The 26,270-nt window shown below is 43.4% G+C and overlaps 1 protein-coding gene across 2 annotated transcripts in view; it reads left to right on the top strand.

The window, feature by feature from the left end:
* The window catches only part of SLC9A8 (solute carrier family 9 member A8), a 79,573-nt gene that overhangs the window by 31,713 nt on the left and 21,590 nt on the right, over positions 1–26,270 (top strand). For both annotated transcript variants that reach the window (XM_026014753.2, XM_026014754.2), the window contains 7 exons: positions 179–237; positions 5,754–5,837; positions 10,751–10,852; positions 11,982–12,016; positions 17,126–17,269; positions 22,834–22,972; positions 24,470–24,575. In XM_026014753.2, coding sequence (XP_025870538.1) covers positions 179–237; positions 5,754–5,837; positions 10,751–10,852; positions 11,982–12,016; positions 17,126–17,269; positions 22,834–22,972; positions 24,470–24,575 — 669 coding nt within the window. The remainder of the gene's footprint in view (positions 1–178; positions 238–5,753; positions 5,838–10,750; positions 10,853–11,981; positions 12,017–17,125; positions 17,270–22,833; positions 22,973–24,469; positions 24,576–26,270) is intronic.

Here is a 26,270-nt window from a genome sequence, read left to right as displayed (position 1 = left end):
TGTTTGTCTAAGATGTGACTCGGAACTTCACATTGATCTCCATTCTTACGTTTTCAGATCGAAAACTTGCGGAAATCCATAAAAGCTATTTAAAGACGTAATAATCAGTTTTTCTAGGAAAATAGACCTGAGTAATCTTTCTCATATCATATGTCAAACTTTATATTTTCTCTTCTAGGTATTCTCATGGGAGCAGTTATAAAAATTATAGAGTTCAAAAAATTGGCAAATTGGAAGGTAGGTTTGCCTATTGATTTTTTTTTTTGCCTGTTGATTTTTGAACATACTTAGAATTTTTATTGATTATCCTTAATTTTAGTAACACTGATGGTTAGTTATGATGGCTTATCATTACATGACTATCAGTAAACTTTATATTGTCCCACTAATTTTTTAACATTCCGTTGGATTAGGGTTGATATCTTTACCTCTGACTTTTATTTTTTAAGATTTTATTTATTCATGAGAGACACAGAGAGAGAGAGGCAGAGACATGGGCAGAGGGAGAAGCAGGCTCCATGCAGGGAGCCCGATGTGGGACTCCATCTCAGGACTCCAGGATCATGCCCTGAGCCGAAGGCAGATGCTCAACTGCTGAGCCACCCAGGCATCCCAACATCTGACTTTTTTAAAAAAGTTTGGGGATCCCTGGGTGGCTCGGTGGTTTAGCGCCTGCCTTTGGCCCAGGGTGTGATCCTGGAGCCCCGGGATCGAATCCCACATCAGGCTTCCGGCATGGAGCCTGCGTCTTCCCTCTCCCTGTGTCTCTGCCTCTCTCTCTTTGTATGTCTATCATGAATAAATAAATAAAATCTCAAAAAGAAAAGAAAAAGAAAAAGAAAAAGCTTGAGTCTCACACTGCTTCAAGTTAATGTGGAAGCACCTGGTGTCATGTTTTGTTACTTAATTGCATTTGCATAATCTTAGACTCACCTGCTGCTGTCTGGGGAGGAAATCTTTAATTAGCATTAAATATCAATCAGTGGTTATTGTTGCCAGCTAACAATAAAACAGATTTGTCCAGCCCTGTAGAGCTTACAGAATGCTTTCTATACTGTAGCTTGTGTTGTCCTCATGTTAACTATGTGAGGTAAATTGACCACATATTATCATCACTGTGTTTTCATGAATGAAGAAAGTGACCACAGAGAGGTTGAGACATGTCCAACATCAAAGAGCTAGAAAGTGGCTGAGTTGAGCCTTATGGCCAGACCCTCTGGCCCTATGTATTCTGTATTCTCTCCACTATACCATGTTGTCCTCGGTGTGTGGGCATTCGTACCGGCGTGTTCACACAGAAGTCAGCATGTGAGTATCATCTTATGGTACAAGAACTAATTGAAACTCAAATTTCAACCTAAACTAGTGCATCCATGTTGAGTACAGAGCTTTAAAAAGTGTGTAGCAGGGAACCTGCTTCTCCCTTTCCCTCTGCCTGCTGCTCCCCCTGTTTGTGCTCTCTCTGTGTCAAATCTTAAAAAAAAATCAAAATTAAAAACATATAACAAAATTGTGTGGAGGGAAATAAGGTTAATTTCAAAACATTAAAGAATATTTTGTAGCAAAATTTTATCATATCCGAACCCCTCCTATTTTGATTCAGCTCCTAGATGCTAGGATTAATTTACCTATGAAACTATAGAGCATAAAATTTGCAAAGCAAGCCACATAGACTGACCTAAAACACAATTTGAAACTGTTATAAATAATATCAGGAAATATTGTATGTATTAAATGGATTCTCAAAATACACATTGAGCTCTTGCTATTATAGATCTCCCTCCAGCTGGGGAAGAGACTGAGCAGGCCCCACTGTACTTCAGTGGGGCCTGCCCAATCTCTGCCCTACTACAACTGGTTAATGTTAATCACCCTTACAGTGGCTAGTTTTAGGGCAGGGGACTGTAATCCTTTCTCTACTCCTACATACAGCCTGGTGTGTAGAGGGAACCTCCTAACACATTTTGTTTGACTTAAATCAGTTGCTCAAAATTGGAACTGATTTTAAACAATTAGAAATTGTTTTATTTTAAAATATTGCCAATCTATATAAAATGCTGGAAATTTCACATAAAAACCTGAATTTCTAGCTTCCCTTGAAGAAGCAGAAACTCTTAACATCAGGCCCACATGCCGCCCTGCAGAGATCCAGCAGCTGCTTCCTGGGGAATGTTGTGTGGCCTGGGGAACCACTTGAGTTGGTGACCCCTGTTCTGAATAGTGGGGACAGGGGGAAGGAGGGGAGATTGTCCTCCATTTTCAGTTTTATATGCTTCAATTTTGTTGAATTTATTTTTCAGTGGATGTTAAATAATAGTATATTTAATAGCACAGGCAAGTAAACCAGAGTTGGGTGGTGAATGTAACGAAGTGCCCAAAGAGCCATCCAATCTGGGCTTGACCTCAGAGAAGGGGGAGGTTTCTAGGCCAGGACAGTTGGGCCAGGCTTCCTGGAGGAACAGGTGTTTGTGGGAAGCCGAAGCAGGAAGCAGGACACCTGTTTGGAAACCAAATGCTGCAGGAAGCAGGGGGAGATAAGAAAAAACAAGGAGTTTGGTGTTCTCTCCACGCAGTTCTATTGCCAGACTGTCTGTCTGGGCCTGCCTTCCACCTGTATTGTCATATACTTAAATATTTATTTCTTGAAAGTGACTTGGTTTTTACATATATATTTATATATATTGTAGCAGTTTGTTGTAAAGGCTTTTGTTGTGGTGAAGTATATTTAACATAAAATATATCATTTTAGCTATTTTTAGGTATATGTTTCAGTAGCTGAATACATTTACAATGTTGTATAATCATCACATTATCTATTTCCAGAACTGTTTTATCATCCCAGACAGAAACTCTACCTGGTAAAAAACTCCCTAGTCCCCCCCGCCCACAGTCTATTCTGCTTTCTTTCTTTCTTTCTTTCTTTTTTTTTTTTTTTTAGTATTTTCTGTTTTTTTAGGAACCCCCTATTCTACTGTCTATCTTTATGAATTTACGTACTTTAGGTACCTTATGTACGTGGAATCATACATTTGTCCTTTTGTGTTTGGTTTATTTTACTTAACGTGATGTTTTTAGAGTTCATTCATACTGTAGCATGTGTCAGAATTTCCTTCCTTTTTGTGGCTGAATAATACTCTTTTGTAGGTATACACCACACTTTGTTTATCCATTCATCTGTTGATGGGCTGCTGGGTTGTTCCTACCTTTTAGCTATTGTGGATAATGCTCCTGTGAACACTGGTATACTATATACATTTATTTTAAAGGAGACACTATAGTACCAGGTTATAATACTGTGGGAAACCAGTATTGTTTTTATAAATAAATATGATAAAAACAAAGTAATACAGATGCCTGCTGAAGCCTCTGAGGTCAAGCCTGCTCTGTTAAATAAAAGGGCGATCAGCACATTGGAGAGAGGCTTTACACGCCCTAACTCCAACCTGTGGTGTCTGAGTTCATTGGGACTGGAAAAGAATCAAAAGAGGTTTTTTCAATCTGACAGGTCTGTGGTATTTGACATACACTGCTCAGGTACCATCTAAAATTACCTCATATCATTTTGGGGAAGATGTTGCCAAAAGAACCTGGGATCTTTCTGTAACACTGTTCATTGTAAGGTAGGATGTGTATTTCCTGTGGCTGGTGTAGCAAAACTGGGGGGCTTAAGACCACAGAGATTATTCTTCCATAGTTCTGGGGACCAGAAATCTGAAATCAAGGTGTTGGCAGAGCTGTGTTTCCTCTGGGGAGCAAATCCAGGCTCTAGGGGAGAATCAGTGATTGGCTTTTGCCGCTTCTGATGGTCCCAGGTGTTCCTTGGCTGTGGCAGCATAACCTGTTTCTCATCCCTGTCTTCACATGTCCTCCTCCTCTGTGTCTGTGTGTCCTTTCCTATCTCTTGTAAGGACACTGTCATTGGATTTTGGGCCCACTCTAATCCAGTCTGATCTCCTTTGGACTCTTCCCTTAATTACATCTGCAAAGACCCTATTTTCAAAGAAGGTCACATTCTGGGGTTCCAAGTGGACATGAATTAAGCCTGTAAAACCCGTGCAACCCACTGCAGGTGGGTTCCTTTTTTTCCCAGGGTCAAGGTGGAAGGTCAGTTTCTGAAACTCCAAAAGAATCTATATGGCAGTCCCACCACACACATATCCTGAGAATAGGTTGCCCCACAAAACACAGAAATCAGCCCATTTCTTTTCACATGGTCCCAGTCTGAGTCATGAGCTTGTTGCACGGGCAGTTATTTTAAGACTTAATAAGACATTTTCAGAAGTCATTTGCTTTCTATTTTGAGCCTTTGAATGTTATTTTAGTCTTTATGGTAACAGCTGTACATTTGTAAGAACACACTTAGCCATTCTTTTAAACAGGGATTTGGACAAGAAATCTGACTGTGGCATGAAAACTTTCATGTGAAAGGGGGCCTAATTTTACAATTAAGTATAATAAGTAGACTTTATATTATGTGTGGTCATTTTGGATTTGAGGATCAATACGAATTTTTCCCCCAATACACCAACAATTAGAGATACTAACATAAAAAATGGAATTATCATTTCATTCCTCCAAAGATGGCCATATTCTAGAAATACCTTTCCTAATGGTACTTAATATTTGAATCTGAACATGGCAAGGGCCTTGCTTTATAGCTGTGTCCCCAGTAACAAGGGCATCAGGTGGAAACTGTTCTGTCATAGTCCCAGATTTAGGAAAATCTCTGTTATAATTGTGACAGGCAGAGAAAAGGCCGGGTTGTTTTAAACACATATAGAGTTTACTCTTTCTTCAAGTGGATTGTTTTAGGGCCTTAACTGTTACCTTTCTTCCAGAGGATTTCAATTTGTGGACTTATTTTTTAAAGTGTTCTATTTTAATTGAAATGTTTTCTGTATTAAAATTAATGTTCTTTCCTTAGTAAAGAATGAAAAGCAGGGGAGCCTGGATGGCTCAATCGGTTAAGCATCTGCCTCTTGATTTTGCCTCAGGTCATGATCTCAGGGTCATGAGATCATGCCCCACATTGGGTTCAGTGCTGGGCGTGGAGCCTGCTTCAGATTCTCTTTCTCCCTCTCCCTCTGCTCCTTTCCCTTCTTTCTGTAAAATTTTTTTAAAAGAATGGAAAGCATATACTGTGTGTTTAGAAGCAGTTCATCCTGTGGTTTCTCTTGCTGGTCACCTCTTAAAATCACTTGTCCTGTATTTCTTTCTTTCTTTCTTTCTTTCTTTCTTTCTTTCTTTCTTTCTTTCTTTCTTTCTTTCTTCTTTCTTTCTTTTCTTTCCTTTCTTTCTTTCTTTCTTTTCTTTCTTTCCTTTCTTTCCTTTTTCTTTTCTTTTCTTTTCCTTTTCTTTTCTTTTCTTTTCTTTTCTTCTTTCCTTTTCTTTCTTTTCATGAGGGACACACAGAGAGAGAGAGAGGCAAAGACACAGGCAGGAGGAGAAGCAGGCCCCATGCAGGGAGCCTGACGTGGAACTCTATCCCGGGACCCCAGGATCACGCCCTGGGCTGAAGGCTGGTGCTAAAACATTGAGCCACCCAGGGATCCCCCTGTCCTTCGTTTCTTAATGCAGGTTTTGTTGTGTTTTTGGTTTCTTCTGCCTGGTTTTATCATCAGGTACTCTTTTAAACATTACATGCTTCCACTGGGCCTAAGAGAACAATTATTTTGGCTCTTTACTGATGGATTTATTTCGTAACTACACAAATTCTATGCTTCTGAAAATACCCATTTTATATTTATTTACAGGAAGAAGAAATGTTTCGTCCAAATATGTTTTTCCTCCTCTTGCTTCCTCCTATTATATTTGAGTCAGGATATTCATTACACAAGGTAAGACTCAGGCTTGCATTGGTCCTTTAGGACCAGTCTAGGTAGCTGCCATGTTAGTAAGACAAGCTCTTTAAAAGCCTGGTTTTGACCTAGCAGCAGTGGCTCAGCATGAACACCCCGGGGTACATGGTAGAAGCTGGACTGCACTGCCTGACATAGGGAGAAGAGCAGACAATATATATGTTATATATGGTCCGTGAGTTGCTCTCATGGCTTCAGGCAGTGTGGCTTATTAATTAGCATTTTCCATAAAGGATTACTTTGCCTAGGAAATGATGACCAAAGTGGTTTTATGTGGTGTACAGACGATACATTGACTCCTCTTGTTGGACGGAGACTGTCCTGGGACAACAGAGACATGTGCCTCAGGCCTTTTGATTCTTTCAGCTTGCAGTGTGGGGCCCCTCTGCCTCCTTCATTGTATCCTCTCTCAGTGTCCTGCCCTGGGCCTCAGCTCCCTGCTGATAGCCCCTCACTCCCAGCCTCCTTCTGGCCCATTACCTAGTCCCACAGTTCCCCTGCCCATCCTTGGCTCCTTGGCCTGGGGAGCAGCCTCCCTGGCCTCTGCCCGCTTCCCTGCTTTGCCCCAGCATTTCTAGTCTCTGTCCTCTGGCTTCCAATGGGACCCTTTCTGCCTGGGCCAGAGCTTCTAACTTTTAAGCTGATTTGTATATATGTGTAGGGGGGAAGGAAAGGGGGTGTTTGGGATGTTATTTTTTTGCCTATGAGTTTTCCTTAAATATATTTAGTTTTAAAAATAAAAGGGTATTCAACTTGAAATGTTAGTAATACATCAGTTATTTTGTGAATGTGATTAAAAATTGTGAAGGCTGGAAGGTTTGGCCTAGCCTTGAAGAAAGCAAAGAGCCTGGACTTTCAGAGAGATGTAGGTCTAATCACGCGCTGCCCCCTACAGGTGTCTTCTGAGTAAAGTCAAAATTAAAAACAAAATGAAAAAACCCCTAAAATTCTACCTCTCAGGTTGTTTGAAGGTTTGCACTAGATGAAGGAATGTTTGCAAAGCATCACCCACCACGATAAATGATTGGTGAGGGTGCTTGTTATTAACATTATCTATTATTAATATAATCAGTGTTGTTTTTAATAGCTTATTAAACTCAAGAGTTAAATTTGTCATGAGAGTTTTAGTTAAAACATATTAATTAAATCTTTAATTTTCCACCTGGATTCTTTTTTTTTTTTTTTTTTTTTTAAATTTTTATTTATTTATTTATTTATGATAGTCACAGAGAGAGAGAGAGAGGCAGAGACACAGGCAGAGGGAGAAGCAGGCTCCATGCACCGGGAGCCCGACGTGGGATTCGATCCCGGGTCTCCAGGATCGCGCCCTGGGCCAAAGGCAGGCGCCAAACCGCTGCGCCACCCAGGGATCCCTCCACCTGGATTCTAAAGCATAAAATGTTCAGTCCAAATTCTAAAATTTTCAGTCAGGATTCAGTTTAAACTGTTATTGTGTAGCTATCCAAAGAAAAAGTAAAAAGGAAGTTTAATGTAAAAAAAAAAAAAATTCCCAAGTCTTATAAACTATTACTGATTTTGGATAATTTAAAAAGAAATGAGTAAGAAGGAATTAAAAAGTCAGCATCTTTCATTTTTTCATTTTATAAATAAATCTTAACTATAAGCAGATTATGAAAATATTTCAAAACAATGCTGAGGCGATTGATTTGGATTTTACTTAAAAACCTGACCCTTTGATTATTGTATTAGAGCATATAAAATGTTTATTTTCTAATTTTTTGGAAGGAAGGGAGATAAATTTGTTCTAAAATTTAAGGAAAATAGTAGTTTCTTAGAAAAAGAAAGATGGCTTTCCAGCAGAAAATGTGACAATTATGAGAAAGGGACTAATGTGACTTAGCAATGTGAATTCAGAGATTTCTGTTCACTTCCTGCCCTCCCCAAAGAAGATAGGAAATTGACTCTGGATGTCCTTAATATTGTTTTATTTGTTGATGTAAACTTGGACTTGGAATAAAAATTTCAGTAAGATTACCATCAATATGCATTAGACAGGTGGCTATTGGTTCTTTAAAATTATTAATATCACATAAAGAATAGGCCATTAGTTATTTGAAAGAGAAACATAAATTTATATTATGTAGCAAAGGGAAGTTCTTGAATGTAGTAACTTGAATTTGGGTAAATTTTCCATATCCAGATTAATATTAAGCAACTACATAAATTATATCAGCATTAGATTCCTATAAACAGATCGATTTAATCTATTTTAACAACAAAATAAATCAGCTCCTTGCAAAGAAAAACTCAGAGGAAAGCCTTTAGTTTAGAAAAAAACAAATCATTGTGTTTGCCCTGAGTTATTTTAAGGTTCTTTGTGTATGGTAGATTGATATACCAAACAAAGTAATTGAATGTCAGATCATGGGTGGCCAAATCAGATTGCAATGAATGAAGCAAAGCAGCTTCCTGAAGGAGATGGGCTTGGTGGGGCCGCCAGTGTTAAACTAGGGCACACTTTTGAAGTGAGCTTCAAAATACCACTTCCGGGCAGCCCCTGTGGCTCAGGGGTAGCTCAGTGGTTTAGCGCCACTTTCAGCCCAGGGCGTGATCCTGGAGACCTGGGATCGAGGCCCACATCGGGCTCCCTGCATGGAGCCTGCTTCTCCCTCTGCCTGTGTCTTTGCCTCTCTCTCTCTCTCTCTCTGTGTCTCTCATGAATAAATAATTAAATAAAATCTTAAAAAAAAAACCAAAATAGCACTTCCATGGCATGCCTGACCAGCTCAGTCAGAAGAGCGTCGAACTCTTGGTTTCGGCTTCAGTCATGATCTTGGAGCAGTGAGTTCAAGCTCCATGTCTGGCTCTGTGTTCAGTGCAGTCTGCTTGAGATTCTCTCTCCCACTCCCTCTGGCCACCCCCACCACCACCCCCTGCTGGATCATGCACACATGGTCTCTCTCCAAAGTAAATAAATCTTTAAAAAAATAGATAAAGGGCAGCCCAGGTGGCTCAGCGGTTTAGTGCCGCCTTCAGCCCAGGGTGTGATCCTGGAGACCCGAGATCAAGTCCCACGTCGGGCTCCCTGCATGGAGCCTGCTTCTCCCTCTGCCTGTGTCTCTGCCTCTCTCTCTCTCTCTGTGTCTCATGAATAAATAAATAAAATCTTAAAAAAAAATAGATAAAATAGCAGTTCCTGGGGGTGTCTGGCCCAGTTGGTAAAGTACATGATTCTTAATCTTGGGGTGAGTCATGAGTTTGAGCCCCATGTTGGGTATAGAGATTACTAAAAGTAAACTTAAAAAATAAGTAAAATAAAATAGCAGTTCCTGTTGTCTCTGGTGTGTTAGTTAAGCAAAAAGATGAGATTCCTTGTCTGCGCCCACAATCAAGTTTTAGGGATCCTTGGTATTGTTCCTAAGTGGAGCCCACAGGATTCTAATAAGTAGCTTTTAAAAATTTTTTAATGGAAATTACCATGGTACTAGGACTCAAATATTTTTTTCTTAAATGTTATGAGGTATAGATGGAAATATATTTTCTCTGTCATATTTGAAGAAGATACTGAGAGTATAATAGAATTATTATTTTTTTAAAGATTTTATTTATTTATTTATTTGAGAGAGAAAATGAGTGAGGAGAGGGACTGGGGGGAGGGAGAAGCAGATTCCCCACTGAGCAGGAAGCCCTGTATGAGATTTGATCCCAGGACCCTGGGATCATGACCTGAGCTAAAGGGAGACACTTAATCGACTGAGCCACCCAGGAGCCCCTAGAGTAAAATAAGATTATTTGAAAGTCCTGGACAGCAAACAGGATTTTCTAATCACGTAATCTATTATCTTGTCATTCTTTATAATAACGCATCTTTTCTGGGGTACCTGGCTGGCTCTAGTCAGTGGAGCTTGTGACTCTTGATCTCAGGGTTAAGCCCATGTTGGGTATAGAGATTACCTAAAATCTTTTTTAAAAAGTATGCACCTTCTTAAAATTAATTTAAAAATTATAATTGTATAAGCTTTGGACTTTGATCAGACATGAAACATGAAAGGTTAATTCCTTCCTTCCAATTCATTGGGTATCTTCCATCTGACAGGTATTATGCCAGTAACTATGTTGTGTAAAAGCAGATGTGGTCATTCCCCCCACCCCACCCCCACCTCCACTGAGCCTATATAGTTTAGTGGGAAAGACAGACATTAGTCAAATAGTTCTATAAATGAATGCAAGATTTCAGCCATGTCGTGTGTTACCAGGAGAGGGTGATTGTTCACTGAGAGCATAGAATAGAATCTGACCTGGGTGAGGGATCAGAGCAGGCTTCCCTCAGGAAGAGCCAGACTGCCCTAAGACCTTAGGATGATTTAAGTTCACTGAGCAAGGAGGAAGAAAGAGTGGCCCAAGCCCGGGGAGCATGACATGTTCCAAGAACCAAAAGCTACCAGTGTGACTAGAACCTTGAGAACAAAGGGGAAATTAGAGGGCTTCATAGGGGTAGAACCATCTAGGCTTTGGTTGGATTTTAGCTGCATTCCAAGTGGCAGTGGGAGGTCAGAGTGAAGATAGCAATAGCACAATCAGGTTTGGCTTTTCCAAAGATCATTCTGAAAGGCCTTGAAGAGTAAAGGGCAAGGGGCCAGCACTGGTTGAGATTGTTGATGCTATTGCAGCGGTCCAGGGGAGAGGCATTATCAGCTTGCACAAGGGCTGTAGCGATGTAAGTGACGTGGAGAAGGTGACACCACACAGCACCTGGCTCTGCATTAGATGGGGGGCGAGGGAAGACTCCCAAGGTTACCAGCTTGCCAAACCAGGTGGGTGGTCTTTTGCAGAGAATCAGACGTGTACAGAGGGCCAGGGGAGGGGTGTATGCCTTCATTGACTGGACCAGCTTCCCTAAGCAGTCCTCTTATTTCTATTCTTTCCAACAGGGTAACTTCTTTCAAAATATTGGTTCCATCACCCTGTTTGCTGTCTTCGGTACGGCAATTTCCGCTTTTGTAGTAGGTGGAGGAATTTATTTTCTGGGTCAGGTAAGAAAAACATCTTTGAAAAATTCTGAAAAACTTATATTCTTTGAGCTAGTGCAGGGAGGTGGGGTAGGAACATCTTGTGGGGCTGGGTTTCACGTTCAAGGTTAAATGCTGTCCTGGAAGGAAATCCAAACTCCTACGAGGCACAATAAAGGCATGCTGAAATTGTTTCTAAGTGTCCTCAAAGAGCGTTGGTGTCTGGAATTGAGTGAATCTTTTCCATCATCCCCCAAAGTTTTTTTTTATCTTATTTGCAAACCATTAATTTCTTAAGACAGAATACTAAAACTAAAGTGGAATATATACCATCAAGGTCTTCAGATTATAGGTCTTCAGTTGTGTTATCAAGTAGACTGAATCAGGATTAAATACTGTTTCTTAACAAAAATTTGCGTTTTTAAAATCACACTTGATTCTGAATATGTTCACTCAATTCTAAGTTGTCCACCCATAGAATTATATACTCTGGATTTTCCACCATTGCTAAACCAATTCCCAGTGTCATCAGTTGGACACTCTGTACTTCAAATACAAATTAATTTGAATTAATTTAAACCAAATTTACCCAGAAAGGTAAAATCTGTAGTTTTGCATTCTGCATGCCTATGCACGTCAGAGTTCTTTTCCTTTATGGTCACTTGCAGCAAGTTTGCCTGCCCCGGTTCTGTAAACTAAAAGCTTAAAGCTCAGGCATCTGGGTGACTGGCAGGCTTCTTGTGTGTGTGTCAGATATGTTTGCTTCTGTGGGTAGCTATTGGCCAAAGCCCATTGCATCTGATTGTCACCTATGCTGCTGCCTCAGTGGCACCAGAAATAAATCTGTCTGTCATGCAGCCTTCTTCATTGCTTCTAGCTTCTAGCATCAAATGGGAATAAACTTAAGAGAAGAAAACTATACTTAATTTGGCTTGAAAAATGTAGCATTCTTTTCCATACTTTTGTTGTATAATGGTTGAATGCATGCTTAAACTAAAACTTTGGAGTTTTCTTTACTTTTCAAGTGGTTTGGGGACTGAAGATTAATGTCCTTATTAGTTTCTAATAAAGCACTAATGGACATTTTAATCTTCTTGGCTGTTCTCCAGGGGGTTTTTTTTGTGTCTGTGTGTTTGTGTGTTTTATTTTACAGGCTGATGTAATCTCTAAACTCAACATGACAGACAGGTAAATCTTTCATACTGTCACACCCGTGTGACTGCTTTTCAGACTGGGGATAGTTTTCTCCACATTGATTCCTGGGTGTGGTATTTCTCTATTCAGTCTCTCTTTTTGTTTTGCTGGTGATTTCTGCCAAATTAACTTGGGGCTCTGAAATGAATCAAAACTATATTGTGGAATTTTGAAGATCTCTAGTCAGAGCATTGCTGATGGAAGTAACTGATTTAACTTAAGCTTTGCAGAGGATAACTCTGGTCAGTTAACTTCAACACTGCACAATGCATCTTTTATTATCCAGAATCATCTTCAACTAATTTCTGAATGTTTTCAGTGGCCACAATGAAAAGTTGTCCTCTTGATAGATGAAGGATAGGGTGGGGAGTGAAGGGTACAGAATCTTTTTTCTGGGATTCTCGCCAAGCCAGGCATGGGGCAGAGTTGGGGAAATAGGCAGGGCCAAGGGCTCTACTATGGCTCCATTGAGAGCTGTTGTCTCAGAGTGCAGCCCAGGAATTTCCAGAATCAACTTAGCAACAAACAGCCTAGGCCACTGTCTCGTGGATAGTACCAGATCTAGTGCTAAAAAAGTACACAAGCAGAGTGAGGCCTGGTTTCCCCTCTGAGAAGTCCAGTGTGTGTATGGCCATGGTCTGTTTTTGCACCATCGGCACTTGCTCCTGGAGTATGGGGCGGGGCAGAAAGCAGGGCTGAGTTCTCAGTCCCGGATCTCTCCCATCAAGCTGGCTGGAGCTTTCAGCCTTCAGTAAGTTGGGGACTAGTTTTCATGGGAAATGTGCCTCTGCTAACAGCCAGTCCAATCCCATCTTTCTACCGGGAACATAAATTTTGGAGTTTTTGTTGTTATAAGATAGTCCTGATATATAAACAAGTAGCAAAAGTCACATTCCTATTCCATAAGTAGCTGGAAGTATAAAGCAGAACCAAGGTCCTGCATTTTGTAAGTATTTTGCAAGTGAGAAGAAATGCCCCTACCAGTCATGTAAAGGAAATGTCACAGCATTCCGTCCTTCAGCCTGTTCTGGGGCAACCGGTTAGAGATGCAAAAACTGCTTGATAAATTCTTATGCAATTGAATTGAACCAATGTTTATTGGGACATTCAGGTAGAGAAAAGAATTGTCCCTTAGAAAGGCAGAATAAGAGCCAGGTAGGGTTTTTCTTCTCTGTGTGGAGATACTCTCTTTCCTGTTAGAAAGTGACTGCCAGATAGGGGATACTCTGGGAAAAATTAGCTAGCAGTCACAAACCCACACAGCCATGGGGCCTGGCCGAGTGCTTACCAGAGGGACCTGCCACTGTGCGTCTAGGGGTGGCCACAGTGGTGACCCTAACAGTGCACCCTGTTTGAAGGGGACAGCCACTTCTCAGCTCTACCTAGTAATCACCATGTGAGAATATGATCCCCAAATTACTAAATATTAAAAAAAAATTTTTTTCACAAGAAGCCAGATTTCCAGATTTTATAGTGAATTTTCTAGTTTTTAAATGTTGACAACTTAGTCAATTTTTCAAAATGCCATGTAAGTCAAACATAATACCCACAGACTTCTGCACAATAGAAAACATAAAAATAACTGTTGCATGTAATATTTTATTGTAGCATTTAAGATTTAATTTATTTATTTGAGAGAGAGAGAGAGAGCACAGAGGGAGAGGGAGAAGCAGGCTCCCCGCTGAGCAGGGAGTCTGAAGTGGGGCTCGATCCTAGGACTCTGAGATTATGACCTGAGCTGAAGGCAGATGCTTTACGCACTCAGGTGCCCCAGGAACACATTTTAAGTTGGACTTTTAGCTCCTGGCCTTTCAAAGACCAGCCATGAAAGTGGGGAGGAGAACAGCTGATGGCACAATGACATGACTTCTGAGACTCCGACCTCAAAGAGTTGGGTCATTCATACTTGAGACTAGTCATGCTCACTGCCCAGAGGGCTCTGTCCCGATATAGATCCCCCCGCCCCCAACCCAAGCTAAATGCGTTCTATGACTTGTGCAAAGCATTTCTGCCCAACTTTTTATTATGAAAATTTCAAACATAGAGGAAAGGCAAAGCATATACCCGTGGACACCCAAATGACCACCTCCTGGACTCTGCAATTACTGTCTCACTGCATTTGCTTTAACCCAGATCTTTCCATCCGCCTATCTCACTGTCCATTCATCAATCTCTGCTGGTTCCTGCTCTGGTTTCAGTTCAGGTTGCTACAGGGACTGTGACAAAGGATGGCACTGGGCCTCTCTTAGTACAACTGAAACCCAACACAACTGGTTTTTGTGTGTGGGGGAAAGAAAGGGTTGTTGGCTCAGAGAACTGAAGTGTCCTGGAATGATGGCTTCCAGCATGACAGCCCCCTGGGGTCCATGCCATCCAGGGATCTCTCCTCCCATCGTGTCTCTGTGCACTCTTCCAACCAGCTTCATCCTTGGTCCCACTTGTCCCACGTGGTAGCGCTGATGGCTCTGGGCTCATGTTGCCCCCACTCTAGCCAGCTCTGCCCAAGGGCCAACCTGATTCCCAATGACCTGGTGGAATGCCCGGTGGTGGCCCTCTTGGACCAAACTGGGGTCCCCTGCCTGCTCCTAGAGCCCCATTCAACTCTGTGGGGGGAGGGGAGGCTCCCCAAAGGAAAATTGGGGTGCTGTTACCAAAACCAGGGGTGTGGATGCAGAGCAGAGAACCGTGGCTGTCTGCTCAGCCACACTGTCCCCCGGAATGGAGGGAAGGGCCAGTGGAGCCACACCCCACAATGCACAGGCCATTAAAGGCTCCCAGGTTCCCCCTCCCTCGCCTTTGTCTTTGGGGCATTCAGAATATGCTTTTTAGACCTTCTTTTCCCTTGAGGCCCTTGGTGTTTTGCCCCAAGTGAGGAGAGTGGGAATTAAAGACAAGGAGAAGGGATCCCTGGGTGGCGCAGCGGTTTGGCACCTGCCTTTGGCCCAGGGCACGATCCTGGAGACCCGGGATTGAATCCCACGTCAGGCTCCCGGTGCATGGAGCCTGCTTCTCCCTCTGCCTGTGTCTCTGCCTCTCTCTCTCTCTCTCTGTGTGACTGTCATAAATAATTTTTTAAAAAAATTAAAAAAAAAAAAAAAGGACAAGGAGAAGAGACAAGCTCCATGTCGAGAATGCAGCAGGAGGGCCTCAAAGTCGGCTGCCAGCGGAACAGGGCCCCCCAGGTTGGCAGTCGTCTGGTGGTGTTACCTTTCTTCCTCCCCCTCGCCTTCCTCCTTTCCCCCCATCCTGCCTGCCTTCCACAAATATCTCTAGGCCATACTCAGTACAGATCCTGGGACTCACTCCCTGGGCACTCACAGTGAGGGCGAGAGGCAGGTGACATGTGACAACCTCTGTGAGGACAGGGCAAGTGTGGAACTGAGCTCTGAACTGAGACATGAGACTGTCTTTCGGGCTCTGCTCCTCAGCTTGGGTTCCAGAGGCTGTCCTTGAGGTAAGCGGGCTATCCTGCATGAGTTCACATTAATCAAACACAGGGAGCTGCCAGATTATTGACTTACAGAGCAAACTGTAGCTGGCCAAGGCAACTAGGCCTCTCCTCCCACTGGCTCTGCTCTGCCTGAGCCCAGACTCACGTGATTGCGCAGGGCTGCTGGGGAAGCTACAGTGGGCAGAGCCCACCGCCTGTTCCGGGTGAGTTGCTCCCCCTTCCCAAGCGTGGTGAGGGCAGGAAGCAGAGGTGGCTAGTCTCTGGCTTCCTTCTCTACCCAGGTCTGCCCCCTTGGGGGTCTCTGTTTTGTTGTGGAAGGGGGCAGACCTCATCTGTCTGCTGAGCTAGAAAGAAAGCTGTGCTAGGCATGTTGTTTGAGGGGATTGGAAGGCACACAAGAACTCTTGGGGGTAAAAAGACAAACCGGTGGAGCCAATAGATCTTCCAGGCTCCTGAGGTGGCCCATGAGGCCCTGCCTCGCCTGCCAGCTTCGACATCTCCTGCCACTCACCTTCAGGAGCTGCTGCCATGCTTACCTTTCTACTTCTCAGGCCATCAAGCTTACTCCCACTTCAGAAGCAGCTTACTGCTGTCTCTGTCCCCAGATCCTGGCTTGCCATCTGCTTCTCGTCTCGTAGATGCTTGTTTAAATAAGTGTCATCTCTTCAGAGAGGCCTTTTCTGACCAGCCACTCTTAAGTGGCCTGTCCCCTTGCCCCCGCCAGGTCACTCTGATCTTCCATGTAATGCTTGCTATTTTCCAAATTGGCCTTGGTCTCTGGGTGCTGTTGTATCCAGTGTAGCAGTCAGGAGTACGGACTCTGAGCCAGACGGCCCGGGTTTGGATCCTGGCTCTGCCACTTCTTAGCTGCTGTCTGACCCTGAACAAGTTACTTAACCTCATTGTCCCTCAGTTTTCTCTTATGTAATCAGGGTGGTAATAGTACCACCCCACATGGGAGTGGTGAGCTCTGTGGAGTAGTGAGTGCTCAGAACAGTGCTTGGGACATAAATGTTAGCTGTCATTATTGGCCTCGGTGCCTGAAACATTTCAGGCAATTAATACCTGTGTTGGAGAGAATGACACCTTCCTGGGCACCATTAGGGGGCGCTGCTGGCCGGGGGGGGCAGCCCTGGCATTGGTGTCTACAATCCATCCCCTTGAAGGACGCCAGAGTTGCTGCTGACTGTTGACCATGTTACAAATCTAAGTGGCAGGTACGATCAGTCACAGGTGGCACTCTGGTGGCAAGGGGAAAGGCAGAGGTCACACCTCTGGTTCATGGGCCCCGTCGGGGAGGCCCCCCTGGGCCATCATGCTTCTGGCTGCTCTGACAAGGAAGGCTGGGATGTCTGTAGTATATTTTAAGCAAAAGTCCTCCCAGCCATTATCAATCCAGTAAAGTCCTAGGACTCGTGGTGGGAAAGCAGGCCGTTCCTAACAACTGCCTGTGGAGTGGGCCTTTACTGCCTTTGGCACATGGTCTGCCAGCAGATACCGTAAGTGGGAGAGAAGACACCCTCTCCTGTTGTTACTTCAGCTCCAGTGTGTACTAACATGTTATACCAAGTACAGTTTCTGGCTTTGCTGTTTATTTTGTGGGCCGAGTGATAAAGCATTCCGAGTGACCCCTTCCTTTTCTCTTCTTCCAGCTTTGCATTTGGCTCCCTGATTTCTGCTGTCGATCCAGTGGCCACTATTGCTATTTTCAATGCCCTTCACGTGGACCCAGTGCTCAACATGCTGGTTTTTGGAGAGAGTATTCTCAATGACGCAGTCTCCATTGTCCTCACCAAGTGAGTATCCTTTCTTTTTTTTTTTTTTTTCTTTTTTTTTTATTTATTTATGATAGAGAGAGAGAGAGAGAGAGAGGCAGAGACACAGGCAGAGGGAGAAGCAGGCTCCATGCACCAGGAGCCCGATGTGGGATTTGATCCCGGGTCTCCAGGATCGCGCCCTGGGCCAAAGGCAGGCGCCAAACCGCTGCGCCACCCAGGGATCCCGTGAGTATCCTTTCTTCAGGGATGGCATTCAAGTGCCCTTGTATCAGAGGGACAAATGTTCCCATGCAGCTGCGTGTACAGCTGCTTGTCCTCTAGGTGATGGGTTCACACGCTCCTACGTCTTCTGTCCTGACAAGCCCTGAGGCACCCCAGCAATACTGTCAGGGCCCAGGCTGATTAGAGGCGAACCTGCCTTTTAGGACCTACCTTTCAGCAGTGCTTTCAAGTTCAGCTTCTTGTCAGTGTCCCTGGGGGTGCATATTAACCAGAGTAGTCCCAAGCCCCACTCTCAACTTCTGATTCAGTTGATCTGGGGTAGTTCCGAGAACTTAGGTTCTTAATTAGCTCCACAAATGATGAGGGAGCAGCCGGTTGAGGGATCTATGTTTGGACAGCCTCGGTGCAGACAACAGCCGTAGACCAAAGACCCTGCTCTCCCAGTGAGGAGTTGTTGCACATCACCTTCCTTTTCACAGCTGTAAAATAAGCTAGTGATACTAACAGGCACCCCAACTTGAGATGCTGTTGTGTGAAAGCTACTTTGGAAACTGTAAATCTCTTTCAAATGTTCATGGGTATTACCACCCTTGTTGATAGGATCTGAGAAATTATAGATGAATCCTAAAATGTCAAGAAGCCATTGAGAAAAAGAAATGAATCTAAGATCATCTCAGATGCATTTATCTGACACAGGGCTCTTGTCCTTGTCTTCCTCTTTTCCTTGTCTTTTGTGGTATTCATTCGTTAGCATGTATGGGCGAAAGACCCAGACAGTTTTACCAAAAACAGAGAAGGCACAGTCAAAGCAATTGGAGAAAAGAGCCCTGGACAGTGTTTCAAGATGGGCTAAGAGAATTTTAGGAGCCAGTCTGTGTTCTGCTAAAGAATAGACTTTCCATGATCTGAATACTGACTTGACTTCTTTTGTGGAGGGGTTCCTGGCTAAGCATAGCCACTCTGTTGTAGTCAGCATTTTCTTAAAAGCTTTATTACAGACGACATTCTGAATTTTTATGTCGGAATAAAATGATGTTTTATAGTGGAAGGAACCTGAACTCAGGTTTTGGAATCAGGCTGACCTGGGTTCAAGTCCCATTGATGCCACTTAACAGCTGTGTGACCCTGGGTCAGCTTCTTTACCCCTCTGAGCTATGTGTTTCCCAGCAGTAAAGTGAGGGTGATAATGCCCCAGCCTAGGATTGGATTCGAGGATTGAATAAATACGATGCTGTGTGAAGAGCACCGGACATAAGTTCATGTTAGGTCCTTTCCTCTTCTTTGCCTGTCCCCCATTTACTGTTTCCTGTGTTTGTCCTAGTTTTGTCCCACTTTTGCAGGAAGAACTTTACCAAATGTTGTTTAATTGCAAGAGGTGCTTAGCAGACCTTAAAACAAAAAAAAAACTTTAAAATATTTTTGTTATTCTAAAAGTAATACATTTATTCTTTATATAAAATTTAGAAAACAGGGAGAGAGAGTACATGCATTATTACTATCCAGAGATAATTATAGTTGACAATTTGGAAGTATCCACGCATTTTGTAGAGATGGGCTTATACCCCATATACTGTATTGTAACTCTTCCATTGAGCAGAGTTGAAAAATAATTGTCCATAACCTCATTTTACTGGTTACAGAGTATTCCTTTCTATGAACTTACTGTGATCAGTTTAGCAAGTTCCCCACTTTGGCTTTTTAATGTTTCTCTTGACAAAAATTTCTGGAGCTTTATTAGGCAGTTATCATACATCATGCTATAAGACCTTTTAAAAATCTGATGGCATTATTTTTTCTAATTTAAGATCTACCCTGAAAGCCTTTAACTTTTGGGTTTTGTCTTTTGTCTCATGTCCTGGCTGCACGTATTGAACATTTGCAATGAAGAATTTTGTCCAAATTGGTGGCGACATCATGAGTTATTTTTACACATTAGGAGCTCAACTCGACTGCTTTGTCTCTAATTTGTTTTGTTTTCAAAAATTCATCAGAATTAGGACGTTTTCTGAACTTTTCCAGGACTCTTTGCCACAAGAAGGTTAAAGATGAGGAGCTATTTTTTTTTAATATTTTATTTGTTTATTCATGAGAGACACAGGGAGAGAGAGGCAGAGACACAGAGGGAGACGCAGGCTCCATGCAGGGAGTCCAATGTGGGACTTGATCATGGGATTCCAGGATCATGCCCTGAGCCAAAGGAAGACACTCAACTGCTGAGCCATCCAGACATCCCGAGGAGCTATTTTCTTTTGAAAATGTGAAATCATGGAGTCACTGTAACCAGCCAGAGTTTCTTCCTGGAAAAGTGTTTTTGAAGGCCAAGATCGCCTGTGATGACAGTTCCCAAAACTGGATGTGTGGGCCACATGCATATGTAATGTCCAGCCCCCACCTCACCACTGCTGGTCTCTAGGCTGGGGTGGGTGTGCTACAGGCTGGCTGTCCACTCTCTGCATCTGGTGAAGGCCCTCTATTGCTCAGAGGCCAGCTGGACTTGCCAAGGTCAGTCCAAAGTAGAAGAAGGATGCTCACAGAGAGGTGAGCACAGTGCCTTGAGTACAAGAGGGAGACAGACTCTCTGAGGGATTGGAGTGAGGCTTCTCAGCCAAGCTGTCTTGTGAGCCAGTAGGCGTTTTCAGATTGGAGAGGCAGAGGGGGCATGGTAGGCCTGCCTGTTTTGAGTGGGCGAGAGAGCAGTACAGAGGGGATTGTTGTCACCTTTGCTTGGTCAGAAGGTAGAATTACGTCTTATTTCAGAGTCTACTTCATAAATGATCACTTTCCAAGTGACCTGACACATTTATATTTGCAACTGAATATGTGAATGAATTATACCCCTTTTTCGATGTTTTCATTTTCATAAGTGCCAGAAAGCTATCTTCTGTTTCTTCATTGACTTTATTAGTTTTAGCTTTGATTTGTTAGTATGACCATTTATTCTTATAACGATTGCTGTAGAGGAAACCTTTTTGTGCTCTCTAGCTGCAGTGTAAACTAGTGAGATGGATCCTGACGCAGCATTGTCTTGTTTTCTTTAAAGTGTGAGAAACAAAATATGTAGAAATTTACCAGGCCAGAAAGAGTCCAGATTCTACTTTCAGTTACCCTGAGTTCAGAAACCATTGGCCTCTGTCCTGGATCTGCTGCTATCCTTTAGTGTAGCCTCACCAGCGAGAGACACTTCCATGGAGCCTCTGCATGAAAAGAAAGCAGTGGCCCCAACCGGTGAACCAGGTGAACCAGCTGTGGCAGCTCTAAGGGGTGGGGGCTGGGCACTATGTGCAAGTGGCCTACAGATCTGTTTGGGAACTATGGGTGAGTTTAGCCTTCAAAAACACTTGTCCAGTGAGAACCCTTGTTGGTTCTCAGCACTCCTCAAGGTGGGGGTATTAACCTATGGTCTGTTGGGCTAAAGAAAGGGATGGAGGACGTTGTGCATTCAAGTGAGTTTGGAAAACGTTTATGTGAAAAAAGTTAGATTTCTTTTTTTGTGGGACTTTTCAGAACCTTTATTATACTAGAGCTGTGAATCACTGCTGAAAACTTTCTGAGATTATTTGACCAAGCTATCCTCTTATCAGAGATTATCCTGCTTTGAAATTATACCAATTCATGAAACGCTGATTAAAGAAGCTAAATATTTTTATGGACAATTCTTTGTTTTGTTTACTGATCCAACAAAACTGTACTGAGTGTCTTTGCATACCAGGCTCTGCCTTAGGCCTTGGACGCGTAACAATGATCGAGATGGACATGTGAATGACAATGTTAGCACTTGCCATGAAGTCAAGCACCAGGGGAGCCTATAATATGTGAAGGGGTCAGAGCAGGTGTCCCCAGGGAAGTGACACTGATAATGGGTTCTGAGGAACAAACTAGGGAGTTAACTAGGGTCAGGGAGCAGTAAAAAGTGACCTATAGAGGGGTGCCCACCATAACATTGGGGCCCTCCCTGGATGAGGAGGAGATGGGGTCACGATATATGGTGGACAGAGTCAGGTGTTGCTTAGACTGGGCTTCCTTTTTTTTTTTTTTTTTTTTTAATTTTTATTTATTTATGATAGTCACACACAGAGAGGCAGAGACACAGGCAGAGGGAGAAGCAGGCTCCATGCACCGGGAGCCCGATGTGGGACTCGATCCCGAGTCTCCAGGATCGCGCCCTGGGCCAAAGGCAGGCACCAAACCGCTGCGCCACCCAGGGATTCCCCTAGACTAGGCTTCCTCCTAAAAAGCAGTAGATGGTTTGATGGGTTTGGACAGACCAGTAACCCAGTCAGATAGTACATTTTAACGGCCAGTAAGTGGAGAATGGGTTGGTCCCTAGGAAGACAAGGATGTTTAGAAAGAGCCCTGAGACATAAGGCCCAGGACGGAGGATGGTAAGGAGAGAGAGGGAGAGAAGTGGATGGATTTGAGAGGTCATCTGAAGGTAGGATCCATTAGGAGGATCTTTAATGAGAGTAATTCCATCGTCAGGGTATAATGGTTTTCCCTTTGAGGATAAAACCATTAATTGAATTTAATGGTTTCTGACATTTTAGTGTTTTGTGATCCCGAAAGGAAAATTCTTTCAGTTCTTCTTCCTAACAGTCTTCTTAAGTCCACTCCCTCAGCCCTTACTCTCGGAGTTCCTGCCGTCACTTCAATTCTAGGTTTTATCACAGGGCCTGCCCCACCGGAAGCACTCCGCCATGGCTCGCTAGGGCCTTTGGGTTGCAAAAGCCACTCCTGACCTTGGTTCCTGGCCTCTCACAGGTCTGCCATGACAGCCACTCTGGCCTTATCTCTTGCTGTTGTTCGCCTCCCCTCCCCGGCCCGTTCCTGGGCTCTACCTCTACTAATGTGTGGAATTGAATGCTCCCAGAATGGGCTCCTTGGCTCTGCATGTGCTGTTCCCTCTGCCGGCGGCACTTGCCCTCATTTCTTCACCTGTGAACTCTTCTTTTTTCCAATTCTGAAGCCAACCAGCATGTTACGAGAAAACTCCTTTGGGCACCACCTGGCTGAGTTAGATGCCCACCCTGTGTTTCTGCAGCCCTTTGCCCTTCCCTGAGGTGGTCATTTGTTTCTGCCTTGTTCATATTCCTTACCAGGCTGAAGGAGCCCCTGCAGAGCAGGTCCTCTGCTCTCCTCCCTGAAACACCCTCCCACACACACCCCTGCCCCCTACCCCCAACCCTGGAAGGTAACACAGTAGGTGGTAGTTCACAAAGTAGGTGAACCAATAAGTGGCCCAGCCCAGTGGCAGAAGGAATGAAGGAGCGCATAAGCAAAAAATCAGTTTTGGGTTTTAGTTGATTTCTAATAACTTTGTCTATAACATTTTAACTTCTTTCTGTTTTTCTTTTATTTCCTAGCACAGCTGAAGGTTTAACAAGGAAAAATATGTCAGATGTCAGTGGGTGGCAAACATTTTTACAAGCCCTTGGCTACTTCCTCAAAATGTTCTTTGGCTCAGCAGCACTCGGCACTCTCACTGGCTTAATCTCTGCATTAATATCCTTTTAATATGATGAACTAGCATGGCTGAGAAGATTTTCATAATTAGATTCATTTCCAGCCATTTCCACCCCTGCTTAAGAGGCCAGTTTTAGTGTAAGGCTGCATTTGAAGGACCTTTACGTGGTTTTGGCTTGGGGAGCACTCATTGACACCCAACCACTTTTGGATGTGACGTGTACAGTTTAGGGCCTCACTTTTCAGAGTGTCTTGATCACACACACCATTGGCTCTCAGATCCCACTGTTGTGGGAGCTTGCTTCTCAGTTGAGAAGATTTTCTGTTTCCACTGTCTCCTTTTTCATAGTCAGAAAACTGGAAATTAATTTCCTCTGAAAATACTAAATTGAGAAAGTCTTTATTACCCCACTGAAAGTGATTATCTGGAGGTCCAGAAAAGAGACTTGCAAAGTGGGTCCATCCAAGGTATTCACGCTGGATTGCATTGTTCAACAGCCCATACACTTGCTGTTCCAGCCAGAGGAGGAAGGGGGCTCATTAAGGCCAATGACACCTTCATCGCTGTAGAAAATTCATCATGTTTAAAATAGGAATAGGCACCAGACCATTCCTGTGGGAGCCCAAGCCTGCGTCTCAGGGAGTTGGCCACCTGGCCCTCCTCCATGAGCAGTTTGGTCCACAGATGGCTGGAAGAGCCACCCTTGCCTACGACAGGCATGCTTGTCTGCCGTCCTATTGAATTTTCCTTCACCTCCTTTGTCCAGAAGTCTAAAGGCTCTATTGTTGGCTGACAGCTTCTCATATTATACCATAAACAGAATGGAAAAGAACTTTTTCTAGTTCAGTATTTTCCTCCATATTCATCTTTCTCTAAGGGGAGGGAGGATGGAGAACCTTCGGCGGTGATGAAGCCAAGTAGATGGGCTCAGTGAGTCCCAGCATAGGCCTGTCGGCTGTATTTGAATAGAGAGAAGACTCTCCTTTCATAGGAGCAGGAGTTTAGAAATCTCCAGGAATAGGAAAGAAAGAAGGTCCTTCAGTGGGGCACTTTACCCCAGAGTTCTGGCCACTCCATCAGCTGTCTCATCAGACGTCAGAGGAAGGGGATAAAGGGTGATGCAGCCCCGGAAGCCCAGGCCCTCCTGGCAGCATGGGCTGTCCTCAGTCTGGCTGCTTCCTCAGCTTTGCCCCAGCAACCCCAGCTTTGCCCCCGTAGCTCTGGCACATTGTCAGCCTTTCAAGTCAGCATTTTTAAATGAGTTGACTTATGTTGATTTTCATTTATAAATCCCCACCATTTGTCTCAGGAATTTACAGTTGTTGGTATTTTGTCCGATTCCCTTTCTTAAAACAACAGTCTGCCTGCAAAAGGAAAAAAAAAAAAAACAGATTTTCATGTGTTACCCTGGGATGTTCAAAAGCCTTTCACATCCGTTGCTTACCCTATATATTTGGAAGGCAGCAGTTTTGTGACTTGTCTACATCTCCCATCAACTGTCCGTTGGTTCTTTTTCCTTGACAACTGTTATTTACGTGCTAAAGCATATTGACTTGAGGAAAACGCCTTCCTTGGAGTTTGGCATGATGATCATTTTTGCTTATCTTCCTTATGGGCTCGCAGAAGGAATCTCGCTCTCGGGTAAGTGACAGAAATGTTGAACTGCTGGGGTTGATGGCATGTTGTCCTGCCTGGTGAAAGAGGTTAGATCAGTGGGGTCCCTTTTTTTTTTTTTAAGATTTTATTTATTTATTCATGAGAGACAGAGAGAGGGAGAGGCAGAGACACTGGCAGAGGGAGAAGCAGGCTCCCTGCAGGGAGCCTGATGTGGGACTCATCCAGGGACTCCAGGATCCTGCCCTGAGCCATTGGCAAATGCTTAACCGCTGAGCCACCCAGGCATCCCAGTGGGGTCTCTTTCAATCACAAGAGACAGTCACAACTCTCAAAAGCTTAAGCAACAAAGGGGATTTACTGACCCTTGACCTGGGTCAATTCAGGTCTGGCTGGATTCAGGGTCTTGGTGTTGTCATGGTCATGTTTTCTCTTCACCCACTGTCCTGTAGCAGAGATCAAAATACTCATCCAGTGGTGCCTCTTTCCCAGAATATGGTATCTAAAGAGCCTTCACTCAAAGGATGGGGTCAGACCGCCAAGGGCCAATCAATCCCCTGGCCTGCCCCCAGCCTCTATTGAGCTGTATTCTATCACTATAGTTTTGCCTTTTCCAGAATGTCCTACAAATGAAATCACGTAGTATATAGACTTTTGTGTCTCCTTTCTTTTTTTTTTTTTTTTAATTTTTATTTATTTATGATAGTCACAGAGAGAGAGAGAGAGAGAGGCAGAGACACAGGCAGAGGGAGAAGCAGGCTCCATGCACCAGGAGCCCGACATGGGATTCGATCCCGGGTCTCCAGGATCGCGCCCTGGGCCAAAGGCAGGCGCCAAACCGCTGTGCCACCCAGGATTCCCTGTGTCTCCTTTCTTTTAGTTATAGTAATGTTATTGAGAGACATCCATGGTTTTGCACTTGTCAGTAGCTTATACACTCTTACTGCACTACATTTTATTCATTCATTTGAAGGAGATTTGAGTTTTTCCAGATTTTAGCTACGAACATGTGTGCATATTTTCATTTATCTTGGATAAATACCTATGAGTGAGGTGGCTGGGTGATACAGTGAGTATATATATATTTATTAGAAACTGCCTGCTGTTCTCCAAAATGACCGGACCATTTTGCATCCCCACAAGAATGCATGAGAGAGTTCCAGCTACTTCCTGTCCTCATCGACACTTATTTTTTTAAAGTTTAGCCATTTTGATAGTTGTGTGGCAATTTGATTTTGATGGACTTTGGAATAGTCCTCTTTATATTCTACTTGGAGTTCATTGAGCTTCTTGGGTTTATACTTTATGAAGTTATAGCTTTTCACGAATTTGGGAAAATTTTCCCCATTTCTTTAAACACTTTTTTGTGTTCTCCCATCTCTTCTCTTGTTGAAACTTCAGTTACTGAAATGATCAACAATATACTGTCATCCCATAATACACTTGGCCTTTTTAATTGTTTTCAATCTTTGGTGTTTGTGCTTTACTTTGCCTGGTTTCTTTTGCTATGTCTTTATGTTCACAGATCTTTTTTTCTGCTACACCCACTGTCCTGTTAGTTGCATCCAGTGTATTTTCCACTTCAAATATTATAGTATTCATCTACAGGAGTTCCCCTTAAGTAATTTTTAAAAAAATATTTATCTATTTATCTATTCATGAGAGACACAGAGGCAGAGGGAGAAGCAGGCTCCATGCAGGGAGCCTGATGTGGGACTCCAT

This window comes from Vulpes vulpes, chromosome 14 (assembly GCF_048418805.1).
Source record: "Vulpes vulpes isolate BD-2025 chromosome 14, VulVul3, whole genome shotgun sequence".
NCBI lineage: Eukaryota > Metazoa > Chordata > Mammalia > Carnivora > Canidae > Vulpes > Vulpes vulpes.
Note: the sequence above shows the minus strand (reverse complement) of the source record. Positions and strands in the feature narration are given on the sequence as shown.